General features: G+C 47.9%; 2 protein-coding genes across 3 annotated transcripts in view; one reads left to right on the forward strand and one right to left on the reverse strand.

The window, feature by feature from the left end:
• Positions 1-23,852, forward strand: part of PTGR3 (prostaglandin reductase 3) — a 143,327-nt gene that overhangs the window by 45,280 nt on the left and 74,195 nt on the right. The window lies entirely within an intron of this gene.
• TSHZ1 (teashirt zinc finger homeobox 1) overlaps positions 3,061-23,852 on the reverse strand; it is an 81,423-nt gene continuing 60,631 nt past the window's right edge. For both annotated transcript variants that reach the window (XM_050767599.1, XM_050767598.1), the window contains exon 2: positions 3,061-7,569. In XM_050767599.1, coding sequence (XP_050623556.1) covers positions 4,376-7,474 — 3,099 coding nt within the window. In that variant the 5' untranslated portion in view covers positions 7,475-7,569 and the 3' untranslated portion in view covers positions 3,061-4,375. The remainder of the gene's footprint in view (positions 7,570-23,852) is intronic.

Below are 23,852 nucleotides of genomic sequence, written 5' to 3' on the forward strand. Positions count from 1 at the left end.
GGTACAAAAAGTATGTTGAACATGATCTCTAGTTTGTAGAAACATGGAAAAAAGATGTTAGCACCAAAATATTAGCAGTGATTTTCCTGTAGATGAAAACAATAGTTTTTATTAACTTCATGTTTATTTTCCAACTTTTCTACAATGACTGTATCACTTTTGTCATAAGAATAAAAGTTATATAAAAAGCACAAATTGTCTCCAAAAGAGATTTTACTTTTTGGTATCTTGTAAGCTAACAATTCAATAATTAACTTTCAATGGTATCCACTATCTTCAGATAAATTATAATAAAATAAATAAGAAATTTTCCCTTGGAAAAAAGCAGAAACCTTTATTTGCACGTACAGGTTTCTGAACATTTGGAAGTAGGTTAGACATGCTTTAGACTAAAGTTAACAGTTTTTCAAAGGTTGTCAACTATAGAAATGTCGGATCAGAAACGTTAGAATTTTTAATCACCTTTTTGCGTACACTACCTAAAAAAGTTTGTTTCGCTTACATAAACCATTGTGTGTCATTATTTCACAGGTTTTATCTCTCTTTAAAAACTGACTACCTATCAAGCAACATCCTCACCCATTTTGGGGACTACCACAAACTTTAAAAAATTCTACATCTGAAGGAAAAAATACATGATTAGTTATTGACTCCAAGTCTCAAACGGCAAATATGAGCACAAATCAGGGTGACACCTGCATGCGCACGACGGCCACCAGGCCAAACGAGACAGCGGCACCCTCCCCAGCCTCCTTGCCAGCGTCCCACAGGCTGGGACAGGTGGCTGACTCTCTCCAGGTGGCCAGGGCCATTTTGTCCCCACACCACAGAAGAGGAAGATCTGTTCCCTGGGACCGTGGGAGGACTTAGGAGGCCGAGAGGACCCAGTGCCATGCGTGGAGTTCATTTGCTGGGACACACAAAACTACATGAAGGGAAGGGTGGACACGTTTCCTCGGACATCAGTGAAGGAAGGGGAAACGTGTCAAGTAAATCTTCAGATTGTAGGTATCCCAATCCTTCCCTGGATTATTCAATCCATTCGTATCCTTACAAATTGAGTTTCTGTGTTACTAAGTATACCTGTATTCAATTTAAGTTGCTACAGAACCATAAAAACATCTTTCAACTTATTCTCTCAAATCCAGCAGACCATGGGGCGGCTACATTTTGCCATCCACAAGGGCTGCAGTGGGAGGTGAAGAGCAGCTCTGGCTGCTCAGCTGCATCCCATGCCCCCCGGCACCATTGTGAAGCCTTGCCTCTAGCTCCCCACCCCGTAGGAGATGCCCTGCCTCTGGGTGACAGCAGAGATCCCCACCTGGGGCAGATCCCAAGGCCTGTAAGCAGGCATTCAGAGTGTGGTTCTGCAGCAAAAGCTTTTTGGACTCAAAGCCCAAGTTTAGTCATTTAGTCGTTCGTAAGCCATGTGGCCTTGGGTCCGTTCCTCAACCCTGCTGTGCCTGGCTCCTCACCTGTAAACTGAGCGTGAAAGTAACAGAACCCACCGCATACAGTTGTGAGGAAGGAATGAGTTCATAGGTGTGAAGCACTTAGAATTAGTCCCGGGCACAGAGGAAGCACTCGACGAGTACTAGTGGGAGTCGCCACGTTCATTATCACTTGTATGATTAAGATAACCTAGTCTCCTATGCATTGACTGGGAAATTACGGTCAAGACAACGTAGCAATACAGTTGGTGAGTTAGGAAGAAAAAAATTTAAAGGAAAACCCCAATTCTATGTCCATCCCCCAATGATCGGAACTCAAGTTGCCAGCCGCTTTAAAACGACTCAGTGCTTAGCTGCACACTGGGCCAGCGACCCCCTTCTGGGGAGCACTCACCTCCCTTTGGACCACTTCACCTGCTGCTGCTAACACTTTTGCTATGAGGGTGAAATCACATAATCACATGTTTGCGGGTTTGTGGTAAAATAAACATAACTTCAAAGGATTATTATGCAAAGCCCCCACACCACTGCCATAAGCCTCATTGTTATTCTTCTCTGTCACCCCTTGAGCCCAAAGTACATAATCACCCAGTAATTGAACTGAAATGTCTAAATGGCTGAGGCTCCTAAAGGACATAGCTATTTACCAATGAAAAAAGTCAGAAAAATTTAGCAAACCTCCCTGGCGCTCTGCTGCGTTAGTACAAAAGCCTGTGTAAGTATGACCCACCTGGACCTGCTCCTCCTCCTCAAATCATTAATGGAAACAGAACAATCCTTGCTGTCACGGGGCAATGTGAGAGAAATAATTAAAATATCACAATTACTTAGCTGCTTCTGAACAGAGAGGTATAAGCTCTAACCTTTCTCAGGATATAATTTTATGAAAATGTAAGCAAAAGGCAGAAAAGTAAATTTTCCTGGTCGTGTCATTTAGTGCTCCTGGGGCTGGGGGGAGAGGCCAGGGGGCCTCAATGTCAATGCTTCCCTTGATACAGACTAGGCAGTGAGTTTGGGCTTTCGGGGATGGGGGTCACCCTGGAGGATGGGCGTTTTCACGGCAAGCGTCCTGGCACGCTCAGTAGAGCCCGCCGTGCTCTAATCTGCAGAAAGCAGCCTGATTTCAAACACTGAATACAACAGCAGCCAGTTTTCTTTTTAAAATTGTAGGTTTTTAAAAGCTCAGAAATCAGGTTTTCCTCTTTGGAGCAACACAAAACTAATTCCTGGGTCCTCGGGGTCTTTGCTGGTGGAGTAAGCCCTACCCCTCTACTCCCACCATTAAATCTCTGGATAGACACACAGGTTAATTACACATATTTTTAAATTCTGCAAAGGATTCTCTGAAGGACGCATCTCAGCCCACCTAAGTACAAAACAGCCATCACTCAATGGCTAAACTCGGCAATCCTTAGCACCCAGTGGAGTTAAAAATTTTAATTACCATTTTTTAAAGCACAATACTTATCATTTGAATGAAACATGTCAGCACACAAATCATGAAATGATGATTCTGAATAGAATTTTTGTTGGTTGATTGCATAAGCAATACCTCTTGTTGCTGAAATAACATCTCAAAGGCAAAATAATGACGACATGACAATCCGTGTAAATCAAGAACTGCATGTGGGTTTATTTTACATCTGAGAAAACAGTGGATTTAATTGTGTGAACCAAAATGTACTGTACAATATTAATGATAGAACATCAAAATGTATAATTAATAGTGCATTGCTTGCTTTGTTTTTATGTATTTATTTTTGTCTGACAGTCCCTCTGAGTACATGCATCTGGAGAGATGCAGGTGCCAGTAAAAGTCCTCTATTTAAATCAAGCTGCAGGAACTAAATTTTATTCAAAAATTGTGGTTTTACATTATATACACAGAAATTTAATATAAAATGACAATATAAAAAGTTAAAAGGGAAAGCATACAGCCAGAAGGTACAAAGAAAGTTGAAGAGATTAAAATGGTACGATATGTAACATACAGGAGTTTTTAAGCTGATGCTGGCAATTTACAAGGAAAGGACTCCAACATTTGCCCCATTTTTTTTTCATTTACCAATGCAGCACGCTATAGAAAGGTCAGCTTGTACCAAAGCTTACATTTGTAAATAACTATAAACCGCAATATTTTACAGGAAAAAAGAAATAGCATTTTTATACATTTTTAAATAATAGCTTGCATACTTTTTTTTTTTTTTTTTTTTTTTTGCCGAAAGTGGCATTTTTCCGCATCCAGAGGGTTTGGGCATAGTGGCGAGTGGGTATCTGTTGTTGTTTTTTGTTTTAGACATGTAGAGGTGTGGCTTCCAAACCCCGTGAGTCCTACACAGCTTTCTATCTTCCCACAGCTGCATGCATGTTTCCTCACAAACCAGTTCTGCATATAAAAGCTCATTTTTTAATTATTAAATAAGTTTTGTGTCTGACACAGCTTTTGATCTGAATGAAATGCCTTTAAGCCTTTTTTTCTTTTTTTCTTTTTTTTCAAGTGAAAGGCACAGAAATGCAATTACAGTCCTCAAAGGGTTAAATTTGACACTACCAGGTTCTATGACCTTTATTGTCATGGCAACTTCGTCATTTTAGGATGTCTTTTTATCATTGTTATTTGTGTCTTTCTTTACTGCTAAATAATGTCTCTGAGTAGTGTGCCCCACTATTTCCTACAAAAGATAGCTTAACATCAAGAACAGATGTTGAAAATAAAGGTCAGACTTTGACTCACGGAAAAAGAAAAATAACATGCACAGATCGGACAGAGAGCATATAAATATACAAAATATGTGTAAGAAAACCAAGGTCCAGAGAGGCGGGCCAGCAACAAAGGAAAGACTGATTTTAGAGGCTCAGGCCAGGCCTAGTGCAGCTCGACGACGTTTAGTGCAATGTTCCGCGGTCTCTTGCATACCTGGACGCTACTGTTTCTCCAACTCAGTCACATAGATCAGGTGGTCCTCGGGGGACTTGCCATGAGTCTTGCTAAGGTGCAGTTTGACTGCATGCTTGCTCGCAAAAGTCCGGTTGCAGAGCTTACATTGGAATGTGGAGCCCAAGTCTTCCTCGGTGGCCCCCAGCGGGCCCAGAGTTTTGTTGGCGAGGACTTTCGAAACATTCTGCTGTTCTTGAATCTGATTGAGTGGCAGCTTGGATAGATCCTTCAGGCTGAAGCCCAAGTGCGTCTCCAAATGACTTATGTATGTAGATGCAGTTCTGAACTGAGAGGCACAATCGTTGCAAAAGAAAACAGGATGCCCTGTGTCCAGGTTCTTTAGGAATTTCGTTCCCCCTGTCCTCCTCAACTGGTACTTCACATTGGCCAGCCAGTGGCTGATGGTGGTCATGGAGAGGCCGGTAAACTTCGAGATGTGCACCCTCTCCTGTGGGCCCAGGTCCGACATGATGTACTTGCCCTCTGTGGTCTCCCGCAAGCTCGAGGCGAACTGGGCCTGCAGGATGAGCAGGTGCTGCGGGTTCCAGTTGGACTGCCGGCCCTTCCTCTTGTGGACCGGTGACAGCTCATCCAGTGCCTCCTCAAAGCTGCTGCCATCAGCATCAGACTTCTCCGACACTGTAGAGGGCGTGGAGGACTTGGGCGTCAGGCGGCCTGTGAGATTTTTTACCATGTCAGAGATGTCCATGAGCGCGCTCTCCCGCAGAGGTGACGCCACCGGATCGGCCATGCCGGACCCCAGCGGCTTGTTCTTGGACTTGGTTAAGTCAATGGGCTGGTCGCTGTTTTCGTAGTAGTAGCGGTCGATGGCGTCGGCCTGCTTCACCGGGGCGGCGGGGCGCGCCGGCCTGTCCAGCATGCTGTTGCTGATCTTGTAGAGCATGGCCAGCGGGTCCAGCGAGGCGCCCACGGGCTTGGACACCTTGCCCAGGTGGGTGTTCATGATGGACTGCAAAGCGCTCAGAGGGTTGATGAAGGAAGGCTCTGGCGAGTGGTCGGTGATGATCCCCAGGTTGTTACAGCCGTTGGTGACCTTTGCTTTGAGAGGCTCTGTGCCGTTTGGGGTGTGAACGTCCAGCGGTCCCTCCTTTTTGGCCTTCCCGGTCTCGGCCTCAGGGCCCTTCTTCTGCTGTTTGCCGCTGACTTCCTCCGTTTTAGGGAAATCTTTATTCTCTTTTGCTACGGGGGACGCAGCTTTGGCCGGGGAGCTCTTCTCCTTCTCAGGGGGCCTCTCCTCCTTCTTGATGCTGACCTTGCCCGTGACCTTCTCCACCAGCTCCTCCATGGCAGACACATTGCTCTTGTGCGGTGGGGGCGTGAGGCTCCCCGGTGAGTGCAGGAGGGCGTTGTGCTCGGTGGAAGACAGCGACTTCACGCCGCCAGCATAGGACGGCTGCACCTGCACACTCTGCACGGCCGCCGGGAGTGGCTTCACGGTGCCCGGCAGCTGGTAGGCCGCGTGGATGCTGGGGTAACCACCCCACGAGGGTGCGCCATTCTGGGCTTTGCTAATGGCCGTGGAGACGGTATTCTCCAGGGACTTGAGAATGTCCAGCCCTCCCTTGGGGCTGTCGTCCAGGTCCTCCTCGCGCAGGTAGGGGTACAGGGTGCTGGGCTCAAATTTCTCCGAGCTGTCCTCACTCTCCTCCTTGATCTTCTCCGCATCACCAGCCACGGGCGGCTTCTCCTTCTCCGGCTCTTTCTTGTCTTCCGAAGCTGTGGACCCTGCGGGAGACTCGGGCTGCTTTTTGATGCTGGAGGCCGGCAGCCGCGTGTGGGTGGTGGGCGGCAGGGGGATGGACTGGATCTTCTCTTCCACCACGGGGTCCAGCACCAGCTGCTTGCCCTTCTTTGAGGCTGAGGTGGTCACTTTCAGGAAGTGCCCGGTGACCATCATGTGGGCGGTGAGCTGCTGCAGGGTGTCGTGGGAGCTGCCGCACTCCATGCACTTGAGGATCTGCGCCTTGCGGGCCTCGAACTGCCAGGTGTAGCTGGCACCGTTCTGGTAGCCGTAGCGGTTATTGGGCGTGACGTATGGGTTCGCCGCTTTCTGATCCTTGGCTGACTCACTCAGGGCCACCTCTGCGGCCATTCCTGCTGGCTCAGGGGAGCAGGGGGGCGCCAGGTCCTGAAGCGCCCGCTTTTTGGTGGAGGGGACCAGTTTGGTGATGGCTGGCACTGGCTCCTTCAGAGGCACTTTCTGGTAATGCTTGGTTTTGATCATGTGGACGCTGAGGTCCTGCAAGGACTCAAAGGAGTGTCCACAGTACATGCACTTCAGCACCTTCTGGGCGTCCTCCTTCCCCTCCATCTCCATCAGGGAGCGCTTCCTGGGCTTGGACCACCGCTTGGTCTTCTCGGAGTCCTTGTCCCTGTTGTCATCACGGTAGTGGCCTGTCTCGTTCATGTGCACCGTCAGTTCCACCAGCGTGTCGTACGCGGCGCTGCAGTCTTTGCACCGGAACTTGCTGGCGCCAGTGAAGACGGAGCCGTAGAGCTTGTTGTTCTGGCGGTAGAGCTGCACGGTGCTGAACAGGCTGGGCTCGGGGAGCAGCCCGTACGAGGACGTCTGCTGCAGCGTCTTGGCCAGTGCGGCCTGGTGCCAGTCGTACCCGGAGCTGCTGCTGGTACTGGTGGTACTGCTGTGGCTGGTGCTAGAGCTGCAGCTGGTGCTGGGCGTGCTCGCCGTGGGGCCGGCGGTGCTGGCTGGGCAGACGGGGGGCGTGGGGGTGGGGGCGGAGCTCTCCTTCTGGCTGGCATCGTTGGTGCTGGTGGTGGAACCCGACTTCTTTAAATCCAGAGCTAAGCTGGACCAGCAGGACTCAGAGAACAAGTTTGCATACACAGCTTTGATCTGTGCCAGGCTGTCCTGGGGGTAGGAGACGCTGTCGGGACACTGCGGATCCTCCTTCTCTTCTCGAGAGGAAGAGCCTTTGAAATGGGCCAGCTGGTCGCTGCTCTCACTGAAGGGCGACCCGTAGCCGGCGTCCTGGTTAGTCGCAGAGCTGACTGGGGAGTTCTGGTAGCTCTGCGCCTCTTTGATCTCCGTCTCTTCATTGCACATGTACTCACTTTCCTGAATGTCCAAAGACAGCCCGTCATCCTCCACGTGCTCTTCATCTATTTCTGCTGCCTTCAATTCTTCCTCAGGAACATAAGCTAGGAGAGAAAAGTAAAACCCAGTTAGAAGAAGTAAATCATCTTCAAGGACGCAGCCTCCCCAGCAGTTAGATGATCTTTAAAAAGATATTTGTCAGCCTAGCTCCCAGGACACAAGGCTACCCCAAGTTTACGTATCTACCCCTTTGTAGGAGTTAGGTTCCAAAAGGTGCTGTCCCCTCCTGAGTGTGTCTTTAGCAAAGGGGACTGAACTGGAGGATGGTATCCTGTGCTCGTCCCAAAGATGTCAGTCTGACCCTTGCAGCCTGGTGGGAAGGGCAGGAACTTGGGACTCCAGCTACCACCCGCCAAGTACCCCTCCTATCAGCTGTTCCCTCCTAAGTGACCCAGGAGTCCCCTCACGACTTCCACATGGCAAATACTTGTAAACACCCATCGGGCACGACCTGGTTATCAATTTTCAGAGCAGGATATTCACAGACAGTATTATATCGTTCCCATAAATAAAAACACTCCTCAACGGCAAGCAATGAAAACACTCTGGTCTTCAGCAAAAGCAAGGACCCAACACAGCACCGCCCATCCCCTGCCTGGGCGGATTAAAGCGCCACCCTCATGGGGCTGCCAGATGGCAAAAGCCATGGTTGTTCACCAAGGCCCAGAGCAGCCTCATTGACTGCAGTCAAAAGCTGGAAGGCACCAAAATGTCCACTGATGGTTGGAGGGATGAACGCGGTGTAGCGTTTGGTCTGTGCAGCAGCCTCCAGGCACCTGTGGCCGGGGGCAGAGGCACACACAGCAGTGGGCCAGCAGTGACGGGCTCCCCAAACTGAGCAGATCCAAGTCAAGCGAAACGTTTCCTTTGCATTAGTGGCCATGAAACTCCCTTTCACAAAGATGGGTTGATGAAAGCCGTGAGGCACTTTCCTGTAGTGGATCCTGATAGAAGGGCCTCCCACACACAGTGGGAGGGGCCTGGGGCCAAGGCCAGCGCATGCTCAGGCGTGCCAACATCATAAACCTGGGCCTTCTGCTTCCTTCAGAAGGCAGAACATCACTCAGGCTTGGAAAGGGAGTTCTGACACGCACCGCAGCATGGATGCACCTCGAGGGCACGGTGCTCAGTGAAGGGAGCCGGTCACGAGAGGACACGTACGGCACGGCTCGCCTCACGTGAGGGCCCTAGAACCGTCACATTCATAGAAAAAGAAAGCAGAATGGTGGTGGGTGCCAGGAGAAGGAGGGGATGGGGACAGAGTTTCCGTCTGGGAAGATGAGAAAGTTCCGGAGATGGAGGGTGGTGATGGCTGCACAACAATATGAACATTCTTAACGCCATGAAACTGTGCACTTAAAATGGTTAAAATGGTCACTTATATGTTATAAATATTTTATCACAATAAAAGGTGTTTAATTACAAAAGCCCAACGGTCCACGCTCCATCCGCCGACTACAGGTCCACGACCGCACAGCAGAGCGACCTCATGGGCTGAAGGCAGCGTTTCCCAGAGGGGCCTCCGGGATACGGCAGTTCTCCCATGGATGAGGCTGGAGGGCACAGAAACCGAGACGCAACCTGGACTTGTGACTGCAGGACATGTCAGATCCTTTACTGCACAACCCACCTTCCCAACTCCCAAGGGAGACTACTGCAAGGAACACCGCCTCCGCTTCTTTGACCAAGGCACTTTTACTTACTTTTCCCGTCTGAGGGAACAACTAGCTGGACTAGAGTTCCACCAACAACTTGGGATATTCGGGGTTCAGATACTTTGCAGAAAGTCCCTAGTAAAATGCATTGATCTGACCTAAAAGGGGTGTCTCATTAAACATCATCATTCATGATCACATCATCAGAGCCAGGGCCCAAGGGAACACGACAACGAGGACACACATTTCCAGGGAGGACTGCTGGGAGGGACAGAAAACATCTTGGCTGCCCAAAGGGAGGATGCCAGGGGCAGCGGGGAGCAGTGTGAGAGCCTCAACACCTGCAAATGCAGGGCTTCAGATTCCAGCAGCAGCCACCACTCACAGGCACACGCACAATCGCACGCGTACACACAAGCACACGCACACACACGCACAATGAGAGACGACTGAATCGGTCATGTGGAGAGTCTCTTCTAGCTCAGGCCGTCCCGAGTGCTTGCACGCACTGCCCTTTCTGCACACAGCCTCAACTCCACCTCTAGTGAGAGCATAAGACAATCTGCGCACCTGTGTTCACGCGTTTCACGGCAGTATGCGGAACAGCAGCAAATCCAGGAATCACGATTCTGTTCACACTGTGCTGTGATTGTGGAAAATAACCAATCATGTAAGACCTCAGGCCTCAACTATAGGCATCAACATCTGGGGAATGTTCTAGATGATTCTATGACTCCCCTGTAAAATATAACACTCAAAATTAAAAGATAATTGCTAAGTTCAGGCACAATGTCATTCGCCCCTAATTATTAAAGGTTTAGGATGGCCCAGTTCTGAGGGTTCACTGCTGGGACCTGGGAACCCCACTTTAAGAACCACTGGTCAGACTTGTCACCTTTGAACCAGCCTGGCCTGGGTCATGTTGGCTTGGGCCACAAGGTGCAGCTCCTCTCCGTACTCAGAGGGTGACTCTGAAGGCTGCAGGGTGTGCTGGGCAGGGCAACGCCCGGGAGAGGCAGAAGGCCCAGGTTTATGATGTTGGCACGCCTGAGCATGTGCTGGCCTTGGCCCCAGGCCCCTCCCACTGTGTGTGGGAAGCTCTTCTATCAGGATCCACTACAGGAAAGTGCCTCACGGCTTTCATCAACCCATCTTTGTGAAAGGGAGTTTCATGGCCACTAATGCAAAGGAAACGTTTTGCTTGACTTGGATCTGCTCAGTTTGGGGAGCCCGTCACTGCTGGCCCACTGCTGTGTGTGCCTCTGCCCCTGGCCACAGGTGCCTGGAGGCTGCTGCACAGACTAAACGAGCCCTCCCACAGCCCACCCCACAGCAGGCAGCCAACCTGTGTGTGCTAATAAGTGGCTTTGTGTACGTTGGCTTGGGTTACCATATCCACATATGGTAGACTGGCTGGCTTGACCAACAGAACTTCCTTTCTCCCAGTCCTGGAGGCTGGAAGTCCCAGGCTAAGGTCTGGCAGGGTTTGCTTTCTGGTGAGGCCTCTCCCTGGCTTGAGGATGGCAGCTCTCCCCCTGAATGGCTCTTCCTTCCAGCAGGTGGGAAGAGAGAGCTCTTCCACTTCCTCTAAGCTCACCTCTGTTGGACAAGGGCCCTGTGACCCCATTTAACGTTAATTACTTCCTAAAGGCCCCTTCTCCAAATACAGCCCCAATGGGAGTCAGGGCTTCCACATACGAATGAAGAGGACACAATTCCGTGCACGGCAGGCTTCTGTCTCAACTCTGAAAACACAGAAATGGGAAACCTGCTCTCACACCTCTAGGGTGTGTTCAACACTGACCAATCCTCGTCCTCTTGCTCGGAGTGGGCGCCCACAAAGGATGAGGGTCAGGAGTCACGGCTGCGTCTCAGGACCTGGCCCGGCATCTCAGGACTGCATGGTGATGGCCTCCTCCCGGACCATCCTGCACCCTCACGCTCCCAGCAGGTGCAAGCATCATCCAGACCAGGCTCCACTCGGCCGTCCTCCAAGACAGTCCATTCTGCACCCAGGAAGTTCCCAGGCTGAGCTACAATGTATCTCATTGCTAATCTGTGTCAGAACAGATTGGACCTCACAGATCACAGAATGAGAAGGCCCTCCTAAGAGGTCATCTTCCCAGCACGCCATTTTCTTGCGCAGATGTCCACGGCCCTGTGTGGGCTCCAGGGGGTGCAGACGTGGAAGGAGGGGGTCCATAAAGTCCCTGCCCTAGGGACAGGGACTCATGTCCCAGGGAAGAAGCAAAGCAGGGTGATCAGGCAGCCTGTGGCCGGGTAGGGGAGGGACACTTTTGGAAGGGAGGGAGCTCCAGTGTGGACCAGGGTGAAGGCTGGGCCCCCACAGGTTCAGGCTCTCCCTGCCCGTGCCTAGCATGCCCACCTTCCAGATGCCATCTGGAGGCAGCTTCTCACTCCCCACCCGGTTGCACCTGTGAGCAGCATGTGGCCCTGTCCGTTTCTGGACCCTCGGTGCCCGCTTCCCCCTCCCTGTTCTGAACTGCCGCATCCCCAGGTCGGCCTGCTGCTCTTGCCCATTCTTACCGCAGCCTCTCTCTGGCCAATCTCACCTTCTCCACAACCCCAGTGCCTGTGACCACCACAGCCATGGGCACCCCTGCACACCTGCCAGACACAGGCCCATCAGGAAGGATGCCTGTCCTGCTGCCCCCGTGGTGCTTTCAGGGCCTGGCCCCACGTCGGGCCCATGGAAGGAGCCCCCCTGTTCTAACACAGATCTAAGGTGACGGGTACTCCACATCATACCTATGTTGTGTGCAAACAATGACACCCCACTGCCTGCTCCAGCACTGTCCTCCTCATAACAACAGCTCACTTTCTCCTCCTTCTGAAACTCCAGATTCAGATGTTACCGAATAACCCTAAATGAGAGTATCTGAGCCAGAAAAGCAGCACGATCCTCAAAGCCTCCTGGTCCTCGGGCCCTGCATCCAAACTGGCCCTGCACTGATGACCAGGCTCTGTGGCCAGAGCCTTCCAATGTCCCCCAACTGACGTCCCTCCACTCCTGGTCTGTGACATTCTCCCTTCCAGCAGACGCTGTGCTCCCAACAACCCTGAGTTCAAGCCTTTGTTGAAGCTGTGTGTCCCAGGCAGGGCATCTGGACTCTCACTGCTGCCCCGCCTGTGCCCAGCCCTCCATGCCCAGCCCGCTCTATCTGGGGGTTCCAGGCACCCCTTCTTCCACAGGGGAGTGCCCAGTCTGGATGCCAGCCCTCCCCCACTCTCTGCCTGGTGTGAGCTACTGGGCCCTCCCTCATCCCTCCAGGGAGACTCGAAGGTCATCTCCTTATGCCACCTTCTCAACCCCTTCACAAAATTCACCACTCCTGGAAGAATCTGGAGCTGTTACCTGTCTGTCCTCTTCATCAAGCTGTGAACTCTTCCACTCAACCAACACAGCACAGGCTCCTGCGCCTCTGGGTTGAGTATTTCCATCCCATTGCCTCATTTAATTCTCACAACCCTTTAAGCTAAGTATCACTGAGACACCTATTCCACAGGAAAGAAAACAGAGTCTCAGAGAAGTTGACCGACTTCCCCGAAGTAACACAGGAAACAAATGATGGACACATGATTTGAAAGCCAGTCACTGACTCCCAGCCCCGTCTTTCTCCTTTGCCAAGTTATTTTCTTTTGTCTCATTAACATCTAAATGCCAGAGAAGATACGGAGTAAATGTTTTTGAATGAATGAATGATCAAAAGTAATTCTGTATTAAGTATTTAGAACGGCCATTATGTGCCAGACACGGTGTTATTAGAGAATCTCAAAGAAAAAGAGTAAAGGGAGAGAAATGTTAAAACATTGATATCCTTTAGCCCAATCATTTTATTTTTTTGAAGTTAGTCTAAGAAGTTAATATGAAATGCAGAAAAAGCTTCATGCCCAAAGATGTCCCTTATACAAGATGTCCTTTTATACACATAAAACTTGCTTGCCACAGTCTAAATCTTCAACAATAAGGAGTGGTTACATGAACTAGTATTTATTCCCAGGATGCAGTATCCTTCAAACATGAGAAAGTATGTTTTAATAACATGGAGAAAGTCATTAAATGAAAAAAGCAGAAGATAAAATTATATACACAGTACAAAGAAAAAATCCTTTTCAAGAATGTTACAGTGTTTTCTATCTAGATAATAAATACATGGGTTATTTATCATTGAATGAAGTGGTTCCTGATAAATATCGTATTTTCGAAATCTTCATTGTTTTCAGTTCAGCCAACATGGACTAGCCATTGAACACCATTGCTGGAATGAATTCGCTAGAAGCAAACTTTCACGGAACGTCTACCAGCCGCAGCCACAGCCACCGGTCAGATCCTGGGAATTAGGGAGCACGGAGAATGGCATGGCCCAGACTGGGGCAGGAATGCTGGGAAAGGCTTTATTAATTGTTACTGTGTTTTAATGTTAAAAATGAAAGGGGGTTTGGGACGATCGGGGATGCAGATGGTGTCTGGGCTGAGAACACGAGTGGGCTCCTGCTCCACACTGCCAGAGAGGCTGTCCTGGGTGAAAGGGGGCTTGGGACGATCGGGGATGCAGATAGTGTCTGGGCTGAGAACATGAGTGGGCTCCTGCTCCACACTGCCAGAGAGGCTGTCCTGGGCTGCTCTGCCCCAGTTCCCCCAAGTCCCTGACCACAGTGGCTGCCTCCCACCTTCCTCCTGCTCCAGCTCCTCAGTGCCACAGCCACTGCAGGGCGTTCTCCATCCAGCCTTCCCATGGGAGGGGCTGCAGAGTCTGACAAACAGGAGGGCCGGCGGCCCAGAGCCTTTCCCACAGCGGCTCACCACACACAGCTGTCACCATGCTAGGCCTTAGCTGATGGGGTTTGCTCACTGCTGTCCTTGCCCTCTGAACCTTCTGGCATTTATACTTTCATCATATACTCTTCCAGTTTATTTAATCCTGATGATCTTCTTTCAGCTATTTTACTATTCTACTATGTTCTTTTTGCTCATCCTACCTATTTTTTTTTAACTAGCTCACCTTCTCCCCTCTTAACTTACAAGAGATGCGAGGAAGCACAAACCTTCAAGACAGCTGGGAGGACGGCCTACCCTCCACCCCCACATCACTGGGCACCAATTCTTACTGGCCCGAACCCGCCCTCCAGACACCAAGCAGCTCTCCTGACCCCGTTGGATAAAGCACATCCCTACGATTCTCCCACCGCCCCAGTCCAGGGGCCTTGAGGCTGAAGTGCTGGTCAGGGTGGCCTCTTGTCTGAAGCTCTTGTGACCATGGAAGGGAACAGCCTTTGGGACAGCCACAGACATTAGTGGGTGCAAGGGACTCCACGGTCCCACAGATGGAGGTGGGCAGGAGGATGCCCCATGAAAGACTCCATATTAAATCTGTGACTGGACTGCCAGCCTCACCTTACCCTCTTCCTCCATCATTGCAAGACCCTTCGAGGACTGGCTTAGTTCCAAGGACTCAATAATAATAAAAATCATAATAGTAACTGGAGCCACAGCACCACCTCCGGACAACCACTCCAGCAGCCAGCACTGGAGGACCCGTGCTTCTGATCTCCCCCATCACAGCTGAGCGGCCAAGGGTCCTCCCAAGGCTCAAGCAGGCAGCAGCAGGCCAGGCTCCAAGCAGCCTCTGCCTCCCTCCACACCCAGTCCGTTCAACACAGTGCGCTGAGCCTCCCAGTTCTTCTGCCCCCACAGGCCCCCAACAAGGTCCCGTACCCTTCCAAAACTAGGGAGCAGGCAGAGAGCCCCACATCCCAGGGCCAGAACCCCTCAGAAGGACTGAAAATCAACAGAGTTTCATTTTAAGAGTTTAGGACCCGGGGAGAAGGCGGTGGCTAGGTGTCACAGGACAAAGCCTGAGAAGGGAGAAATTCCAACCCAGAACCCAGGGTGCCTGCAAACAAGAGCAACCCAACACCCTGGCTGCCGTATTAGGCAAAGGAGTGCTTGGATTTTGCTAAGTCTGTATCCGGGAGGAATGTGCCAAACCACATTGGGAAGCCAGCCCCTCCCCCAACCCCCGGGGCTATACCTGTCACACACAGCAAGGTCCACTAAGCCACCCTGGATGTGTGCACGGGTGACCCAAAGGGGTGCTCCCCAGGAGCCTGGGCCTGAAAAGACAGAGTGAACTGGGGTGGGACTGACACCCCAGTGGTTCGCCTTTATGGGGCTTACACTAGCGTGACCATTGCTGTGGTTTCTTAGTAGAACAGATCCCGCCACCCACCCCATTAGCATGGCAGAAGAAGAGAGATGGAAGGTATGGATTTGATGTCTGGAGAGCATGGTAGGAGCCCAGGCTCAGACACGTACACACAGTGTGACCTGATACACTCACTCGCTCCTTGGGACCTCGGTCTCCCCACTGGTACAATCATTGTCCCCACTGGAACAATGTCTTTTGGGGTTACAGGAAGTATTTATGGCAATGACAGAATCATCACCATCAGTAGGTGGCCCAACTGTGTGCTTGTCAGCTGCTGTGGTCTGAATGTTTACCCCCGCCCTCGAATTCCTCTGTTGAAATCTAACCCCCCACGGTAATGGTAGAAGGAGGTAGGGCCTTTAGGAGGTCACCAGGAAAGAGCCCTCAAGAACAGCATGAGTGCCCTTATTTTTAAAAAGGCTCCAGAGAGCTGCCTTGCCCCTTCTACCACCTGAGGACACAGTGAGAGGACACTGTCTACACACAGGAGGCAGGCCCTCACCAGCTCCCGGATCTGCTGCTGCCTTGACCTCCCACCTCCCAGGCCCAGAACTGTGAGTAATACACATCTGTTGCTCACAGTCCACACACAGACACACAGTCCACAGTGCTCTGCTACAACAGCCCGAAGGAACTAGGACACCTGCTCCTCCTCTTCCTCACACCCTATAGACTCACAGGATGAATCAGAAAACGTCCTGCGTGCAGATGTGCCATCGTCCTGTGGCTGTGGGAACCTGCTTAACTTCATGCCACTCAAATACATGGGAACAATAAGAACAAAATAACGATAAGCCCATCCCAGCCCAAGCCCATCCCTTCAGTTAAGACTGAAGCTGAGCCAACATCAGTGTTAACTGTTGTGTAGATGGTGCTCTGACAGTCAGATGTGAAATCCGGGCCACGGATCGGCTGGGCCCTTCTTGTTCTTCTTTTCCCTGTGCCTGCCTTTCAGAGGCTTTGCTGATGATTAGAGCATCTGCCAAAGAACAGAGGAAGAAAGGGAGAGGTGGGGAAACCGACACCAGGAAGAAATGCTGTTCCTTGTGAAGAGCTCTTTGGAGGCCTGACGGAGGAGGTGGTGGACACAAACGATAGCAATAAGGTCAGGAAACTGTCTACCCAAGTTCTCTCTTCCTCATTAGCACATGTAAGTGAGAGCTGACTGTGAAAGAGGAATGATGTTCAAAAGTGACAAACACAAACGCAGGTCTTCAGTCCCTGCTTGGTGACTGCCTTACAGTAAATACCAAATTTCACTATTGTATTGCCACCTGGTGAAACTATATAATCTTACCAAATTACATGTTTGTCTAAATCAAACTATTTTTCAGACTGGCAAACGTGATATCCAAGAACAGATGGCCATTATATCAAAATACATTTACTCCAAGGGGCCAATTCACAAAAGGGGCCTCCCCACACCTAAGTGATGAATGTACAGCTTCGATTCACTGTCGAATCTTACGAAACACACTGTCTTCCAAATTTATAATTGATCACTCATAAAGTAATGCCACCTTCATTATGGAGAGAGCAGGTGGTTTTGATGAAAGTTAGAATACACTGGGAAACAAAAAATGCAGAGAGAGCAGACACAGGCAGAGCTCAGTCCTTCCTCCTCAGGAAAGAAGGTAAAAATACAATATATGTGCTAATTTACTAACATCGTTCTGATTTCTTGCAGGAAGACTGACACCCTGCCAAGCAAAGCTGAAAAGCCACTTTTGCTCTGACATGATAGAAACAAAAAATTTTCTATTACTTCGGCAAATTTTAGTTGCCTGATACCAATCATTAATGTACTGGTTTACTTAAGCATTTGATGTATAAGAGAACTACTTTATTTACTTAAAACCCAGTAGAGATGGGTGCACTAAAATCTCAGAAATCACCACTAAATAACTTATTCATGTATAATGAAAAATAAATAGAAATATAATTTAAATACATATATTTATTATTATGGTTATTATATATACATAAGAAACCAGTAAATGTTAAAAAAAAATAGAAACAATTTTTAAGAATTTCAGAGTCTGCACATAAAATGACCTAAAGGCTTTTCCCAATTCTGATTTTAATTAGGAATCCACAGGTAACTGTTTTAAAACAAACATAATTTCTTCTTTCTCTCACTGCCCCTGAATTCAATTTCAAGTTAAGTGGGGAATAAGAAAACTAATTAAAGACCCTCTTGCTGTTCCCAATAAGCACTTTAGGTGTTAATCTTTTGTCTAGAGTTTGTCAACAATGTACTTAACAAGTAGCACAAATCAGAGCTTAAACTGTAATTTAAAAGATGAAAAACTCTGATTTTCAGTGGTGTCAGGAAGAAAAAGAGGACATTATATGAGAATCTTAAAAAATTAAAAGAAGTTAAAATAAAGTGAGAAGAGCAAAAAGCAAGTGACACTTCTATGCACCTGAGAGAGCACATGGCTGTTTCTGGACTACTGGAGTGCATGTTCACACGTGGTGGAAATGCTCTCTTATTCCAGAAACCAAGCTAGGCATCCCCGAGGTGTGCATACCCAAAGACCTGCACTCAAAACATCAGCCAATTTCAGTTTTTACCCCCACGTCTGGGGAAAGAGAACCCTGAGGCAGTCTGATGACCCTGGGTCTACAAACCCAATATGAGCAAACACCAGCTTCCAACTTGGTACTATCTGACCCCCTGAAACTAAAACAGGACTTTCAGCAGCCAGGGTAGGGCTCGCCCTGATGAGAAACATTTAGAAATCCGGAGAGACTTGTGCATGGCATACCTCGTCAAATGGCTGAAGTGAGTGTAAAGAAACATAACTCAGATTAAGTACCAGCTCATTCTCTGGCTACATGCTGCCAGCCATCACCGAGAACTACTAACTACTGCTGCCTGATAACGCAGTTACCTTCACAGCACTGCACACTGTACTCTTGCAACACTTTAACACAAAGTTTACTCCTAAACGTGAACTTCTACAGGCTTTCCCAAGGGTCTCAGAGGATGGAAGGGAAAGATCAAGAAGTGAAGGCTCTTCCACAGTCTTCAAAACCCACAAAGGGCTTATATCAGAGAATATGTCTCCATTTTAAAAGCCAGTAGCTTATTCCCATCAACACACAGGATACAGAAAAGAAACGGGAATGCCAATCCCCAGGCCATCGTGGCGTGGATGTAGGCAAGTGGCAAGGACGTGTACCAGGCACCCGTGCTGCTACTGATGGGAGACTAGCACCAACATCCAGCACAGAGTTAGGAGAACTTTTATCTTTAAAAGTGGCTACAGACAGAAATTATTTACCAGTGTGATGAACCATGAGCTAACACATCCTGCATAATTGTTTCTATACTTGACTGGAAACCAAGTACAGGGTAACATAACACCTGACTTTATTTAAATCCCTTTAGTAACAATATTCGGTGTCTGATTCAAAAGTTATATCAACACTATCATGACAGAAAATAAAATTCTTTATCTTAATAATTAGGTTTATTTTTACTATTATCAGTGAATTCTCATAACTGCTTTACAAGATGCCTTTTTAAAAAAGTTTACTTTGGCAGCGAGAAAGACAGACAGACAGACAAAGATAGAAAGAGACATAACAACTTACAAGTTTAGCTAATTATTTGTGACAATGCTGTTTTCATTATAAGCTACAATTTTCTAAAAATCTTTTGTTTTCACTATAAGCTACAGTTTTCTAACAATCTTTAGTTCTTATGGGTACAAATGTACTGGAATATATTATGATATTTGTAGAAATGCTTATTTCTAGCAATGAACCTATCAGAATATCCTTTACCAGGGGAATGAATAAAATCTTTTAGCCTAACAGATTTTTATAAGAGAGGCTACTGAATCACAGAAAATAAAGTCGCCACCTCTGCATTTTCTCCACTACACCCTCGCTGTTGGCGTCACCAGCCCCCCGCCATCACCCCACCCCACCTCACGAAAATCTGAATGAGTAAGCTTCAAAATGGTAACTGCAGTATAAAATTCTTCTTTTACAATTACTTATAGAAATAAATGACATTTTCCCCATCAAATAAAACAAAGACTCCAGATCATCATTTTTGCTATTTCTTTTTGTGTCAAAACAGCTTTGCCATCACTCCCCCACCCTTCCTGAGCCTAGTACGATGGTGCAGAATGTGACAGTGTGAGCGTGTACAGTGTGTCCTGCCATCGGGGGGACACTCACAGCACCCTACAGACTGCAAGGAACCGTGTGAACCAGCAAGCACCAGCAGCCCAGGAGGAGGCGCCGCCAGCCTTCACACGCACGCATGTGTGGGTGTGGGTGTGCAAGAGTGCACACGTGTGTGCACATAGGTGTGAGTGTGTGCAGGCGAGTGTGTATGTGCATGGGTGTGAATAAAAAATTTCAAATTATATAGGCCCTACCATTCCCAAAATGGAAAAGGGACAACTGGTTCTTATGGTTAGACTTCATTTTTTAATTAAATCTTGTTAATATTTTTTGTTATAAAATGTGCCTTCTGGATGCCAATGTGTCCCTGAAGATACGCTGTCACCCTGAGCAACATGAAATTATGTGTGTTCTAATGCGAGTGGACATAAGGCAATGTATACGGTCCCTGTTAGAGCCTCATACGACACCAACAATGTGTGACCTGACGGTTTACAATGTAAACACACACACACCGTCTGAAAAACATTCTCATCTCAAATTGTAATTATATGAGGCACAAACATCGTATCTTTAGCAAATTAGATAAAAATTATGTTTCTCAATTTGTAGCCCAACATTGTTTAAAACATCTTTGTTTCTTTAAAGAAAACAAGACTCACTCTAGTCAACAGTCATTTTTAAGGATGGGTGAGAAGTGACAGCTGTATTTGCTTTTTAATGGCTAAATGTGGTAAAGTTGCAAATTCCCTCGAGTCTTAATAACACTGGCTCTGAGCAATTAGGTTTGTATTCTCCCCGAACTTGCATCTTAATCTGTACCCCAATTATGCACAAAATAAAGGTGTTTTCTTAAACCATCCTGTTTTATATTCCATAAGAGGTGAACACTCCCAGAATGCTGCCTCACTGTTATCGCTGCTCTGTGGATAGATGAACAAGTGTGGGTGCTTTGCTAAAGAGCTGAAGCAACAATAGAAGAAAGGCTTCCCCGAACACGCTCTGCTTTCTAAAAGTCAGCTTCAAATCTATCCTGAAACATCCAGCAGACACCCCAAATACCCACACACACTATGGAACATCCGTGCACCCCATCTCTTCCTCCTCGGTGGCAAAACACCCTGATGAAAAGCAGAAGGTGTGTCCCTGTCACAAAAGGCGCAGCGTTCCCACATCTGGATGTTTGGAGTCACTGGGATATTAGTATTAATATGACGGGCCAGCCGACTAGGTGTTTCCATTTCTAACTCATCTGGATAGTAAATAACACAGTCTTCATCGAAGAAAGCCAGCAATACTGGAAAATACAATGTACAAATGCAGCATTTTAGGATGAAAATATGTGGAACAACCCGCATTAACATACTTGGATTGACAACGATGTTATGGGGCACATATTCCCCTTGAGATATGACCTGATATTCTCTCTAGAAGGAGAGTACAAGTAGAGGGATACAGTAACAAGGAATTGAGTTCCAATGTAAATTCTTTTTAAATAGCACTAGCAAGCCAAGTGAAATGGCTCTTCTTCACATTAACAACTTAAAGAACTAGAGTGACTCTCTAGGCAAAGAGAAGGCCACTCTGAAAGAGGATTATTTCTAATTACAAAGAAATGAAGAAAACGCCAGTTCTCCGTCCTCCCTTTAAGTTTTAGAGGAGTCCTAAGAAATCTAGTAGAATCGCCCTGTGGTTTTGCCCAGCTGAAGATGAGCCTGGCAGGCAGCCCATTAGAGGGGTGCACACAGATCCCTGGCCCCTCCTCCCCTCTTTCCCTCTCATCCTCCCTTAGAATGAAAAGAGCACGTTATTAGCAAAGGTCTGCAAAAGGAGACCAAGGCGCCTTGCGTGCCCGCGCAGTTCTGCAGGATTCTTATCTCTGAGACCCGCGCGCTCTTCCTCTTCTATCTGATAAACTATACATCCGAGCATTCTCATTAGGGCTCCCATCACCAAAGGGAGTGGAGACGAATCAGTCTATGCCCCCTCCCCTCTCTGCTCTGTCGAGATGATTTCATTGAAATGTTCATTTTCATCCCTGCTGGCAACATTCGAATGGAAGTATTTAACCTGTTTCCATTACTTATACAAATTACCATTATGGGGTAGGACAGATGTTAGAATCACGCCACATAACTGACTTCCATACATTCTTTACAGGAAGTGAGAGGAGAAGGAAGGCAGCTAGATCATATTATCCAGGCTCAATAATGTTCTCTCTGTTACCAGATTCATTAACTTCGCACATCAGCATTTCACTTTCTTTCTTCGTGGAAATTCCCAGGCTAGTTGGACTCATTTAATTTGGAGAGAGAAACCTTTGTCAGTGATAATGTTTTGATCAGGTGCGTTAAGGGGGTGGGGAGGGGACCAGGAAGCGGGAAGGGGGGGGGCAAGAAAAAAGAAGAGGGGGAAGAGGAAACAACCTTGTCGAAAATGCTACCTTCCCAACATGAATGATAAAAGAGAAGTCAGTTAGAGATGCAGGGACTCAAAGATGGCTGTCACTTCAGATAGGCACGGGCACAACTCACCTAGACAGGTGACACTTTGGTGGAGCAAAATCCTGCTGCATTATTGAGCACACCAGGGATAGGGCTCAGGAAGACGCAGGCCCAGGGTGCCTGGGGCACCTAATAGAGAAGTGAATTCTGCAGGTGAGTGGATTTCACTCTTCATTTGCATCCTTGAGTGAAGCGAGAGATAAAGTTTCCCAGCTAAAAAGATGGAAGAAGGTGCTTCAGTCTTAGTCTGGGTTCAAGCCTCAAGCATTCTTCACAGTATTCCTCCCTGATCTATCCAAAGGAGAGGCTGGAGGGATGCCCACACAACAAGGGGATGTGCAGGGCCCTTGCGCGAGTCATTACTTGCATTTTCAAAAAGTTAGTATAAACAATTCCTAGGCTAAGGACATTTTCTCTGATTTCTTCTGATCGGCTGCCTGTGAGGTCCCTGAGTCCACGTGGCAACCACGTCTCTAGACACGGACTACAAGTGGGATTCCTGGAGAATGCACAAGGTTTGGGTAACACAATTTCTAAAAGAAATGATGCATTCGTGGAGCATAAGAAACAAAACAAATTCTATCCCGTTTGTTTCTGCAGGAAAGTCTCTTACTGAGATCAGCTGAAGCAAGCACAGGTCCTCAACTCCCAACTTTTAACTTCATTTCCATGGTTCTCTCTCTCCCTTAGGCCTCCTTTGGTTCTGCCCATGAAAATGCTTGGAGAACAAGATGGAGCATGCTTCACGTAATGAAAACAGAGGGGGAAAGAAAAGATTCAGAAAAAAAGAAAACACACTAATAAAATCTAAACTACACCACGGGAGTGGGCTAAAAAGTGGAAGTTATTAAAGTCAAGTCAGAGTAGGAAAAAAGGATGTTTGATGCTAACGGTTCCTAAATACTCACGACAGTAGCCTGAAAGAAGACAGTATACACATGCAAATATATTCTCTGTAGAAAGCCCACTCCAATCATCAGAAGCAATTTTTTTTCAGTGACAATATTGAAATCTAATCTCAAATAGGAAGAAAACATGTTCTCGGATAATGATCCACCTGGATAGAGAAGGATATTTTTCTAGCACACTTGTAATTTATTTGGGAGGACTATATTTGAGAGAAAAAATGCATTTGTTCTTGAATAAACATTTCATACCCACAGAATATCTGCTCAACCAGCATTATGCTTTGCATTAAAATGTCATTAAATAGGAACAGGTTAATATCTGCTGAACCCTTCCTCTGGACCAGGCACCGTCGTTAAGTACTCTACACGTATTAACTGTGTTAGCTCCTCACCAGCACTACAAGGGGAAATCCTCTTTCACGCTCTATTCCCACATGAGGAAACTGAGGCACAGAGGTTAAGTGAGGTGCCCCAGGCCACGCCGTTGGTAAGACAAGGAGCAGGGGCTTTCCCTAGATGGTCCACCCCAGAGCCAGGTTCCCTGACACACATCCATAATGCTGCAATGGGCCATCTCTATCAGCAACTGTAAGTGGCATGAGTTTAAACCTGATTCCAATTTCAGAATAGGGTGCTTGCAAAATCAGGTCCTTGTCTACATGAAGGTCAACAAAATTGGTCTTGGGTAGTTCTCCCTAAAAGTTCTGGTCACATGTATCCGCCATGACAGGCTACAGAGGACAGTATTTTCAGGACTGCCATTTATGGGATGGCTACAAAGCCCTGTCGGAATCTGTTTCCAGCCACGTCGACTCAGGGTCCATCACAGAGACAGAAGGTAGAATGGTGGCTGCTGGGAGCCAGGGGAGCTGGGAACAAGGGGT

This window comes from Macaca thibetana, chromosome 18 (assembly GCF_024542745.1).
Source record: "Macaca thibetana thibetana isolate TM-01 chromosome 18, ASM2454274v1, whole genome shotgun sequence".
NCBI lineage: Eukaryota > Metazoa > Chordata > Mammalia > Primates > Cercopithecidae > Macaca > Macaca thibetana.